This window comes from Colossoma macropomum, unplaced genomic scaffold (assembly GCF_904425465.1).
Source record: "Colossoma macropomum unplaced genomic scaffold, Colossoma_macropomum, whole genome shotgun sequence".
NCBI classification, from domain to species: domain Eukaryota; kingdom Metazoa; phylum Chordata; class Actinopteri; order Characiformes; family Serrasalmidae; genus Colossoma; species Colossoma macropomum.
In genome coordinates this window covers 11697328-11710044 of record NW_023494787.1, presented here as the reverse complement: position 1 = coordinate 11710044, position 12717 = coordinate 11697328, and the positions used below count along the sequence as shown (strand labels likewise).

At 39.2% G+C, this 12717-nt stretch overlaps 1 protein-coding gene across 1 annotated transcript in view; it reads right to left on the bottom strand.

Annotated features, from left to right (window-relative positions):
- Nucleotides 1-12717, bottom strand: part of LOC118805376 (NACHT, LRR and PYD domains-containing protein 12-like) — a 107291-nt gene that overhangs the window by 63275 nt on the left and 31299 nt on the right. The window contains 3 exon segments of the mRNA XM_036566131.1: nucleotides 3323-4780; nucleotides 4782-5096; nucleotides 6254-6328. Coding sequence (XP_036422024.1) covers nucleotides 3323-4780; nucleotides 4782-5096; nucleotides 6254-6328 — 1848 coding nt within the window.

Sequence of the window (12717 nt, the reverse complement as noted above, 5' to 3'; positions counted from 1 at the left end):
GTGTTAGGTTTGTCCCATTTCAATCCCTGCCTTCTGCTTTCAACACCACCATGGTCCTGTACACTCGCATATTTCATATCTGGGGCAGTCGTGGGCTGGAGGTTAGGGAACCAGCCCCGTGACCGGAAGGTCGCCGGCTCGGTCCCCTGAGCTGACAGTACGTGACTGAAATGCCCTTGACCAAGGCATCTAACCCCCAACTGCTCCCCAGGCACTGTGGATAGGGCTGCCTGCCGCTCCGGGCAAGTGTGCTCACTGCCCTCTAGTGTTGCGCATTCACTAGTGTGTATGTGGTGTTTCACTGCATGGATGGGTTAAATGCAGAGTGCTTTAAAAGTGTACCTCAAAATCAAAGATTTTTTAGAATAGTTTTGCTTGATTCATTCAAACTGGCCTCTTAGCAGCAAATAAACAATGAGCAAAAGCTCTTTATGCTTTATATGCTTTATAATGTCAATAGTGTAAATCAAAATATCAAAATCAAACAAAAACATAACACACACATACAAACACACATATTATATAAGCCCCAGGGTCACAGGGGCTGCTGGAGCCAATCCCAGGGGTCACTGGACAGAAGGCAGTAAACATCTTGAACAGCACCAAGTTTGTCACAGGACAAAACAAACAAGTAACACTAGGAAAATCTTAACAACCACAGCACCAGATTGTTTAACTGTTTTCTTCTAATTCCACAGGTTGACAGAATGACAAGATGTTTTGAATTAACAAAAATATGTGATGTTTCTATTTAATCAAATATTTTTATTTGGTGGTTAAAAATATAAATTAAATCAGTCAAGTGGAAAGACACCACTGTGACCCAATTCATGCATAGCATTTTTTTTTTACCTGAGTTGCTCTAATGCTTTATAGGCAGTATCATTAATATTCATGGCACATAGCAAATCTTTAGTTAACTTAATAACAACAGATTTGTTCACAGCAGTCTAAACTGTGTAACTTGTGAAGGTCCTAATGAAAAAAAGACCATTAGGCATTAGGTTTATAACCTGATGGTTTTGTTTTCAAATGAGAATTGGCTTAATGGTTACCATTAGAGACCACCAGTTTCCTGTAGGAAATCTTTATGTTAGGAAACCATCAAATGCATCTGGAATCTGTCCCTGGACACCTGTTAAACCACTAGAATCCTTACACTGTGATATCAACCCATCAGTAAGACCAGTGTGTGAAATATCCCCTGGTATTTAGGGGTGTAAAGGTATTAAACTAATAAGTGATGTTAAACGCTTGATAAGTGATGTTAAATGCTTTATTTTATTACATCTAGATGAGTAGCGTGTGAAAATAAGCTTGAACTTGATGTTTATCTGCTCTCCCTGCCGGCATTCTATTGCAGCACTTTGCCACATGACACTATGTGACATGCTAGTCCGGCGTGATACTTTTGCAGCAGAGTGTCGCACAAAACTCTGTAGATGGTCTGAAAAACTGATGCAAAGTCATTAGTGGTTATAGTCAGAAAGTACTTCAATAACGCAATCGCTATGCTATGATATGACTTGATACAGTTCTTATACAGCAGTACAGTAAGCACATTGATGCAGTCTTGATAGACAAACACTGTCAGTAGAATGGATTGTACTAATGACTTTAAACATGGCATTGTCATAGGATGCCATCTGTGCCACAAGTCAGTTTGTGGAATTTCTGTCCTGCTAGATCTGCCCCTGTCAACTGTAAGTGCTATTATTGTAAAATAGAAGCACCTAGCAGCAACAACAGCTTAGCTACAAAGTGATACACCATACAAACTCATAGAGCAGGGCTTCCAAGCATGTAGCACATAAAATCACCTATCCACCTCATGCACTACTGTGTCACTCACTATAAGTTTCAAACTGTCTCTGGAAGCATCAGCACAAAAACTGTATGTTGAGTGCTTCATGAAATGTGTTTCAAGCACATAATCCTAAAATCACTATGTGCAATTCAAAGTGTCAGCTGAAGTGGTCTAAGGTTTGCCACCACTGGACCCAGGAGCAGTGGAAATGTGTTCTCTGGAGTGATGAATTATGCTTCATTATCTAGTAGTCTGATGCATGAATCTGGGTTTGACACATATTAGCAGAGTGCTATCAACGGGAATAGTGCCATAGTGCCAGCAGTAAAGTTTGATGGAGGAGGGATAATGGTCAGGGGCTGTTTTTCAAGGTTTGGGCTGGACCCCTCAGTTCCAGTGAAGGGTAAATGTAATGCTACAGCTACAAAGCTACAATGACATTGTAGACAGTTATAAGCTTCTAACTTTTTGACAATAGTTCAGGGAACCCCTTTTCCTGCTTCAGATTGACCGTGCCCTGTGCACAAAAAAAGAGCATAAAAACTATGGTTTAAAGAGTTTGGTGTGGAGGAACTCCAGTGGCCTGCACAGAGCCCTGACCTCAACCCCACTGAACACCGCTGGGATGAATTAGAACATAGATTTGAGCCAGGCTTTCTCCTTGCCTGCCCTTATAAATGCTCTTTTGACTGAATAGGTACAAATTCCCACAGACACAAAATCTTGTGAAAAACCTTCCCAGAAGAGAGGAGGCTGTTATAGCAACACAGGGGACAGGGACTCCACATTAATATCCAAAGTTTTGAAATAGGATGTCCAACAAGCTCATATAGGTGTATGTGAATATGTCCACATACTTTTGATCATATAGTGTATGTGGGCACCTACAGCATACTGACATGTGGACAATTTCACCTGCATAGTAAAATTTTAGACATTTATGTGACGAGTGAAAATACGAAATACACTTTATTTAGATGCTAAATCTTGCAATGTGTGAAAAGACATTTTGTAATGTCAGTGGTGCTTTGGACTCCTTCCACAAGCAGATAAATCTGATGATTGCGAGAGTGTTGAAAGAGACTTTAAAGAGAACTCAGTCAAATCTTGGTGAACGACATTTTTTTCCAATGATGCAGAATTATCTACTATCATCACATCTCGTCATCAGTATATATTCTGTAATGATTTTGCATTTGAGACCTAAACATCAAGCCAGACCTTATTTTAAACCCGTGTAAAAATGGCCTGTGAAATCCTTTTATCATTTAAAAGTCAGAGGTGTTCCACTTGACACCTCTGACTTTTACATGAATATTTCTGACTTTACAAGGTGATTGGCAACGCATCATGTGTGTTGTCCTCCTGAAACAGCACTGTTACTTTTTCAATTTGTACAAAATGCATAGTGTAGCTTTAGACAAACACTGAACAAACTCAGTTTTTGTTATAATCTGCATTTGACCAAGTGGTTTGAGGTTGTACAATGTAACAGTTGTACTGAGCATTACTTACCAAGCTGTTCTGGATGCTTCAACCACAGGCATCAGTTTGAGAAGAACATGTTCTGCTGCACCATATTTTTTTAGGACAAATTCATCCAGCTCTTCTTCTGATGTTAGCAATGCAAAAATCACAGCTGACCACTGTGAAGAAGAGAGTTTGCTGTTTTCTATACCTCCATGTTTTAGGTAATACTGGATTTCCTTTAGTAGAGAATGGTCACCTAGTTCATTCAGACAGTGGAACAAATTGACAAATTTCTCTGCAGAGGGATTCTCTCTGATTTTCTTTTTGATATACTGAATTGTTCCCTCTGTACTGTAGGTCCAATTTTCTGTCTGCATTACTAGGCCCAGTAAAAGACTTTGACAAGACTTCAGTGAAAGACCCACAAGAAAGCGAAGGAAAAGATCCAGATGTCCATTCTTACTCTGTAAGGCCTGATCCACAGCACTCTTGTGTACATCATAGATTGTAATTTCTTTTCTGAAGAAGTACACAAGTGCAGAGAACAAACTCTGATTAAGCACATTTCTCTTCTGGTTCATGAAGGTCAGGTGCACATATAGAGCTGCAAGATGTTCCTGAACACTCAGATGAACAAAGCAGTACACTTTACTCTGGAGCAGCCCAGATTCCTCTCTGAAGATCTGTGTACACACACCTGAGTACACTGATGCTTCTTCAACATCGATACCACACTCTCTCAGATCTTCCTCATAGAAGATCAGGTTTCCTTTCATCAGCTGCTGAAAAGCCAGTTGGCCCAGTTTGAGAAGTATTTCTTCATCTGCTTTTTGGTTCTTTGTGTATTTTTCTCTTATGATTTTTGTCTGAATGGTGAGGAAGTGTGTGTACATTTGAGTCAGAGTTTTGGGGATCTCTCCACTCTCTGCTTCCCCCAACATTTTCTCTAGAACAGTGACTGAAATCCAGCAGAACACAGGTATGTGACACATGATGTAGAGGCTCCTGGATGACTTCAGGTGTTTGATGATTCTGTCTGCCAGACTCTGATCATTGATTCTCTTCCTGAAGTACTCCTCCTTCTGTGGGTTGTTGAATCCTCGTACTTCTGTGACTCGATCCACACACTCAGAGGGGATTTGATCAGCTGCTGCAGGTCGGGAGGTTATCCAGATGAGAGCAGAGGGAAGCAGATTCCCCTTGATCAGGTTTGTCAGCAGCACTTCTACTGATGCTGATTCAGTCACATCACACAAACTCACAGTGCTCTGAAAATCTAGATCTAAACGACACTCATCCAAACCATCAAAAATGAAAAGTGACTTCTGCAAGCTGGAAATGTTTGTTTCTTTTGTTTCCTTAAAAAATATATGAAGGAGATTAGTCAGACAGAGTTTTTGGTCCTTCATCAAATTCAGTTCTCTGAAAGGAAGTGGAAATATGAAGTGGACATCCTGATTTGCTTCATCTTCAGCCCAGTCCAGAATGAACTTCTGCACAGAGAGTTTTTCCAATGCCAGAAATTCCTTTTGTCAGGACAGTTTTGATGGGTTTGTCTTGTCCAGATAAAGATTTAAAGATATCTTTGCATTTGATTGCTGTGTCTTCTGTTGTTTTTCTCCTGGAGGTGTCCTGCATCTTATTCACCTCATGTTCATTACTGATTTCTCCTTCTGTGATGTAGAGCTCAGTGTAGATCTCACAGAGAAGTTTTGGGTTTTCTTGGTTTGTTATTAGTTCATTCAAACACTGATATTTATTTTTCATATATGATTTGAAGCTCTCCTGAGCTTCACTTGCAACAGACACAGTGGCATACCTGCAAGATGGTAGTAATATAGGTTACATTGCATTGTTTCAGTCAAGGTATTGATTGAACTTGTACATATTATACAATTATATGTACAAGTCAATATATATATATATATATATAAAGGTGAGGTGATGTTTCCTTTAATGTGTGTGTTAACAGTTCTGTTAAGCATTGAGAATTCTTTCAACAAATAGCTTCTAATGCACTAATGCACGAGTTGTTAATAAATGTATGTCACAAGCAGTGGCTGTAGCATGATTGGTGGTATAAATAAAGCAAAACCACAAAAATATGAACTTGCAAAATACAAAATTCTATTTTTGATCTGACCAATAAAAATCCTGTTAAGCCTATAGTCATTACTATAAGGCATGTACTAAGTGTTCCAGCTTCTGAATTATACAAAAGCTCAAAATATCCTCTTCTAAGACCATCACTGTCTCATGGAGGCATGAATATGATGTATTCAAAGCATTAAATTAATTAAACGCACCATATAACATTACAGAGACACAATAACTACAATCAGTTATCTAAGTTTTTTAAAGGTGGTTCATTAAATCTTAACTCACAGATGCTGGAATAACAGAAAAATTGCGAGCAATTTATGTTAGGCAAGTCCTTGGACGAGGTGCAGGATCCAGTATGAATAAACCCTTTTTTTGAAGTGATGACATTTTTACAGCATACAGCTCTCCAGCATGCCTCTGAAGGCTACTACATGCATGACAATGTCTTCTCTCTCAGGCTAATAATGCTAAATTGACAGAGGCTAAAGCTCACAGTCCACAGTGAAAAAGAGAAGCCTCATTAACCAGCAGTCCACAAACTTCTTTGTCTTTCCTTTTCAGTTTAGGAAATGGGTAAAATTTCACTACCTTTTAAAACTTGGTATACTGCATTGCTGATTTACAATTAGCCTACGCTAATTGTATGTGTTGTGGTACATTGTAAAGTTCTGAAAGGTTTGAAAAAGTGAGAGTCGCTAAGCTATGGCTGGACAATCATTGTTTAGATTAGAAGTTAGTGAAGGGTCAGCTCCTAAATAAAATGTGTTCTCCAACACATTGGAAATACTTTAAAAAATTGCTTCAAACATTGATTCTCCTGTATCGTTCAGTCAAGACACAGATGTCATTGTTGTTTGCTGTTTGCTATTTTACCATGTGTCTACGAGGCTGATCTCCTCTTGTGGTCCCCTCATTCTGTTCGTCCTCTCTTTCATCTGGGATGAGACACTGTGGATACATCAAGATGGTAAACACATAAATACTTAAAACTTTGGCTATGTAAACTACTATGCCTTCCATTATCTAAATAAATAAATGAATAAATAAATAAATAAATATCACTGTTATACTTCATTTTACAGTGCTCTTTTACCCCTTAACATCCCAGGATTATTACATACTAAGGCTTATTATTCAGTAACTATAGGGACTCCACTGCAAACAGGTTAAGCTATTCTTAGGTGATAGAAGTGTGTAATGAAACTTTTAAGGGGTTAACAGATTACTGATGTTAAAAAATGTAATATGTAATCTAATCCAAATTATTATTATATAAAAGTTTCATTACTTTTGGATTACTTATTATTCCAAAGCCATATCAAACAAAGATGAGTTCAAACAAGTTTCAACAAGGCATCATTAAACAGGACAAAACTGCACTGATTTCTGAAACAAAATTATATGTGACATGAGTTAAATGCCAAAACTATGCCAAAAATGTAGCCAGAATTTCCAGCTAGAGCCAGCTAGGAAGTATTATGTCCCAGAGACATATCTATAGTGAGTTGACAAACACTAACTTGTCTACTTAAACCACTAACTAGTCTATTTAAAATGAAATTTTAAATACACACACAGCTGCTGACCTTGCATTTAACTGCCTAGTTAACTTACAACTGACAGCACATCATGGCGGATAAAGGCTAATTAATTACATTGTACAGCAATAGTCATACAGATTTACAGCAATTTAGCTGAAAACTGCATTGTCTCATGGCTTTTTTTTCTGCAGAACTCCATTTTGCTTTCTTTGCCTCAGTTAACTTTATCACTTAGCCAACTCACTGTAGCTATGTAAATAGGAGCCTTCACTTGGACCTAGCACAGCTCAACTACATTCCTGTAGCCAGGAGAAACAGACAAGCTCCTCCTAAACACCCGCTGGTTTGCAGTTCTAAACTTTGCAAGAATGGTCAGGTCCCCAACTGAACTAGACACATATATTTCAAAATGTTGTATAGCCAACACCAAAGCCAACGCCTCCTTCTCAATGGTGGAATACAATCTTTGTTGCTTGTTTAACATCTTGGAAAAATTTGCTACTGGTTTTTCAATACCAGCTGCATCAGACTGAGGTAGGACAGCACCTATGCCTACCTCACAAGTGTCCACCGCCAATATGAATGGTTGCATAAAACTCTGGTGCACCCAACACTGGCTCACAGGTTAACACTGCTTTAATTTGTTCAAAGGCCTTTAATTTGTTCTAGGCACAAGCGCTAGACCAGGTGAACTTAACCCCCTTCTTCAGGAGGTTAGTCAGAGGTGCCACCAGCACAGCAAAATTTGGAATAAACTGCCTGTAGAATCCACATAAGCCCAACACCCACATCAAATACCTAGGAGATTTTGGTACTGGTGGATCTACAATTGCTTGGATTTTAGCCTGCTTTGGCATTACCTTCCCTTGCCCAGCTTGGTGACCCAAATAAGTGACCTAATCTCACACTTTTCCAAATTAACAACAAGTCTAGCGTGAAGTATCCTCCGCAGCAACTCCTGTAAATGATGTATGTGTTCTTGCCAGGAGTCACTATAGAAGATCACATCATTAACCTTGATTCATTAACCATTGAAAGGTCGCTGGTGCATTCTTCATCCCAAAATGAGGAACCTTGCAGACATATAAAGAATCCGGGGTCACAAACGCAGAGATTCCTCTTGTCCTATCTAAGAGTGGAACCTGCCAGTAGCCTTTTAGCAGATCAAGTTTTGACACATACTGAGCTCTACCAATATGATCTATACAATCCTATAACCGAGGAATAGGAAATTCATCTGTCTTGGTCACTTGATTCACTTTTCGATAATCTATGCACAACTGCAGTGAACGATCAGGCTTTGAAACCAGCACCACAGGTGAGCTCCAACCACTCTGCCCTGGTTCTATAACACCAATCTCTTCCATATATGCCAGTTCTTGTTTAGTGAAACCCATGCTATCATTCACTGAATCTCTAACAGCAAACATAAGAAAAGGCACGGCACAATCCCAATCTACAGGAAACTGAATATAATATGCCTTAATTGTACACTTCAAAGTCTGATGATACCTTTCTGTCACTTCCTGTGACTGTGGATGATAGGCTGAGGACAGAATCTGAGTAATGCCAAGTTCATGCATCACTTGTTGAAATACTTCAGATGTAAAATTAGTCCCTCTATCTGATTGAACCTCCTTAGGCAAACCAAACCAGGAAAAAAATTGGAGCAGAGCATCAACAACTGTTTGAGCTTTAATGTTACGCAATGGGACAGCTTCAGGAAAACAAGTTGTAACATCCATTATTGAATCTTAGCTTAGGTTTTTCAGATACCTAAACCATAGGAGTTTCATGTGGCAACCGCAAAACCTCTTCCTGAAAACACTGAGGCAGTATGACCTGTTCCAGTGTCCACTTCTCTGTAGCTGGGTGGTCAGGTGGCCTCCATTTGCGCATAAGCACCCATTCCTGGATTTAATAACCCTTGGCCATCTCCTTACTCCTTACAAGCTGCTGTCACTCTTAAATAAGACGGGACAGGGTCATTCTTTTGCTCTTTAATAAGAACATCATGGCTAAACTGAGAACTTATACAAGGACTACATAACTGGGGAAGAGAGGAATATACTGATTTAGTCTGGCACTTTTTGATAGGCTCAGCCATACTGACTGGATTCTTGGACATCGAACATGTAATAACGCACACAGGAAAAACTGCAGGATACTCTTGCTCCAGGGCCTCTGTCTCTGGAGTCACGCAGGGAATATTACTCACCACTGGTGTCACACAGACCTGATCTCCTGCTAAATCATTTCCCAAGATGAGACTAATGCCCTTCACAGGCAAAGAAGGCATCACTCCAACTGTTATATAACCAGTGACTAAATTTGATCTCAGGAACACCTTATGGAGAGAGATACTATCATATTTTCCCCCAACGCCTTCAAGCAAGACAGAAGTTTCTAAAGAAGTACTCTTGGGCAGATTAATCACCCCACCAAGGAATAAGGACTGGACAGCCCCGGTGTCCCTCAATATGTTCACAGTGGTCCCTACTTCTTCCTCTGTTACAGAAACCGAGCCTTTGGACACAAAACCGCTATACAACGAGTTAGTCTACCTAAAGGAGTCTAAAGAGATCCCATCTGGACAACCAGCTGGCAAGACCTCAGACATGACTAAGGCCACCGGTCGATTAAAGTGATCACCACCAGAACACTCTTTCCACTGAAGAGTGGTGCAGTGATATTTCATGTGCCCTGGTTTCTTACAGTAGTGACATTTCATGTCATCAGGAAAGAATGCTTTCTAGATAGCCCTCCCCTTGATTGAAACTTTTGAACTTGATTGAATTTGATTGAAGCTGATGTTTGTTGCTCACTCTTAGGCTTAAAATCATGTCTTTTCGCATTGGTAGGAAGCTCCCTAATGCTGTTCCTAGGTTTATCTTGCCACAACTCTCCATGTACAGTACCAACGCATAGTTATTTGCTAATTCTGCAGCTATCAGTTTCTACTGTCTGCTCATTTAGATGAACCTCTAGCTGCTGTGGAACATGATTTTTAAACTGTTCTAAGAGTACCAACTGCTTAAGCTCTTGAAAAGTATACACCTCGCTAGCTCTCAACCCTTTGTCAAAAAGTAATTCCTGCTGTCTGGCTAAGTCTCCATATGTCTGTCCTCTCTTTAATCCTTCTGAGCGAAACTGCTGCCTATATGCCTCAGGTACAAGTTTATATGCTCTTAGTACAGCTCTTTTAACTACCACATAATTATTACTATCCACCACACTGACTGCTGCATAAGCCTCTTGAGCTTTTCCTGTCAGTTCCCTACGAATAAGAGTTACCCACTCGTCATTGGGCCAGTTCCTCTCTATTGCATCACGTTCAAAGGTTTCATAAAAGTCATCAACCGTTTTTGGACTAAATCGGGGCATAAGGGCAAAACACAGGAGGGTCAAATCTAGCTTCATGAGCATGTTGCCGATTATTCTCTTGTTGTCTCACTCTAATTCTCTCTCTTTTTGACTCTCCTCCTCCTGCAACTCTTCTTTACGTTTAATTGATTCTACCTCCATATCTGGGACTCCAAGACAAAGTAACACTCCACTTATTATTTTGCTTTTCTTGGCTTCCAGAGGAATGTCTATCTCACAAAAATGTACTCATTTAATTAAGTTTGGCTTTGAGAGTCTGACTAAATGCACACGGTTTACTTCCTGCTCCAAAAACTCCTCTGGATCAAATTCAGCCACTGTTGCTCTGTTAGCTGAATATCGAATACATTAGTACGTTCCCAAACACAATACAGCTAGCTTACGTCAAAACCAATACACTGGCACAAAATACAAGACCTATCAGTGTATTGTGGAAAGCTACCAGCTGCTCACAAATTCACCCTGCATATAATTTATTTGCAGATGATATCCAGTTGTATTTTTCATTCAAATGAAAAACTAGGCACATCGTTTATCTAGGGTCCTAGATTATCAAAATGCTGTCAGGGACTGGACAGCAAAACATTTCTTACAGCTTGATGCTGATAAGTTTTGATTGTTGCTCCAGAAAAGTTTACCCCCATGATCAAACAAAGTCTTGGGCTTCTTTCCTCTGCTGCTCATTTCAACCTGTGTTATTTAGGGGCTATATTTGATCAGTCCTCATTGATTGACATGCATGTTAAGCAGCTGACCAGATCTTGTTTTTATCAAAAATACTGGTAAATTGAGATCTGTAGTTTTAAATGCCGAGCTAGAGATGGTTATACATGCCTTTATTTCATCTTGTATTGACTACTGTAATGCTCATTTCTCCTTACTTAGTATGTCTATTCTTGATCATTTGCTAGCAATTCAGAATGCCACTACAAGACTAATTTCTAGGTCTAATAGATAGTCTCACGTAACCCCTTTGCTCATATGTCTTCACTGCCTCCTGTTCCATTTTAAAATTCTTACTCTTATTTACAAAGCATTGCACAATTAGGCTCCTGCCTATGTGGCTGATCGACTTCACCCTTACGATAAGCTTGCTCTCTTAGGTCAAATTTGGGTAATTTATATGTGTTAGGTTTGTATTTTATGTATTTATTATGTATTGTGTATTTTTGTAATGTATTCATATTTTTTACATTGTGAATTGTTTTGAAGCTCTTTGAGATTTATGTCTGTGAAAAGTGCTGTATAAATATATATATATTTTTACCTTACTGCTTGCAACCAAGCAGTCAAAATACAGCACAATACAGCAGGAATGACAGGAGTTCTAGACCTGCTGCGTCTAAACATCACCTGAACTGAATTCCTTCCTACTGTTTTCTTGCTGTAATTCAAAAAAGAACATCAGGCTGTGTTGGTCAGAGGTGGGGTGCACATTTGTGGCCCCATTCAGCATTGCTTGTCTACTGGTGAAGTTTAGCAGATGGAAAATAATGTTCTTTACTTAAATTAATGTAATTGGAGCTGCTGTTGCTCCTATGTCTCATGCAATGAAATCTCTCAATTGGAATCTCACAGCCTGCCAAACTATGAATGCATCTCAGCAGATTTTTCTTGAGGAAGGATATAGCATTAAAGTCTTTTACCAACACAGGTAAGTAAACCCACATTATTTCTGTAGTTTCTGTCTTTCATGTAGCTTGGCCCCAAGTTTTTGAAGCTTCTGTGCCTGCTTTAAGGCATTATCATGGTCTGCACAAGCTGCTTGTTGAATGTTGTCAACCCCAGATTGTACCAGGCTAATACAGATGCTTTCCAATTGGTCAGTAGGTATATTGAAGGTTGGCCATAACATCTAGCCAAAAGATCTTTAATCCTTAGCCTTAGGTATTCAATTTGAGATGACTAGCTGTTGGTCAGAGCATTTGTAAATACTCTAGAAGAAAGTGAGTTCAGTCTGCTTTGTTGCTCAGCATGTTCATTTTAAACTGTTTTCAAGATGGCCAAATCCAAGTCTTCAAATGAGGTAGAAGTGTCCCTGCTTTTCTTTTTAATCAGTGAAAATTCAGTCTTTAATTTGCGTGTTCGCTTAGAATGATCACATTGCTGCTGTTCGTGTTTAGGTTTAGGTGAGAAAAAACAGTGTAAAACCTCAAAGCTCAAAAATTAGTGTTCTGTCATTGACGCATCCTAGCTTATTACTGGTTTACTACTGTTTATTATTGTTTATTAACTATTTAATTAAGTCTTATTTTTTGGTTTGGCCTTTGCAAGCACAGACTTCTTAATTAACAGTCAAAATAACAGGTAGATTAGTGAATTAATAATGTAATTTTAGTGTCAGCACTAGCTTCTTGAAGGTTAGTCAGAGACTTCAAGCAGTTTACAGGTTGAAGTCTATGTATACAGAAA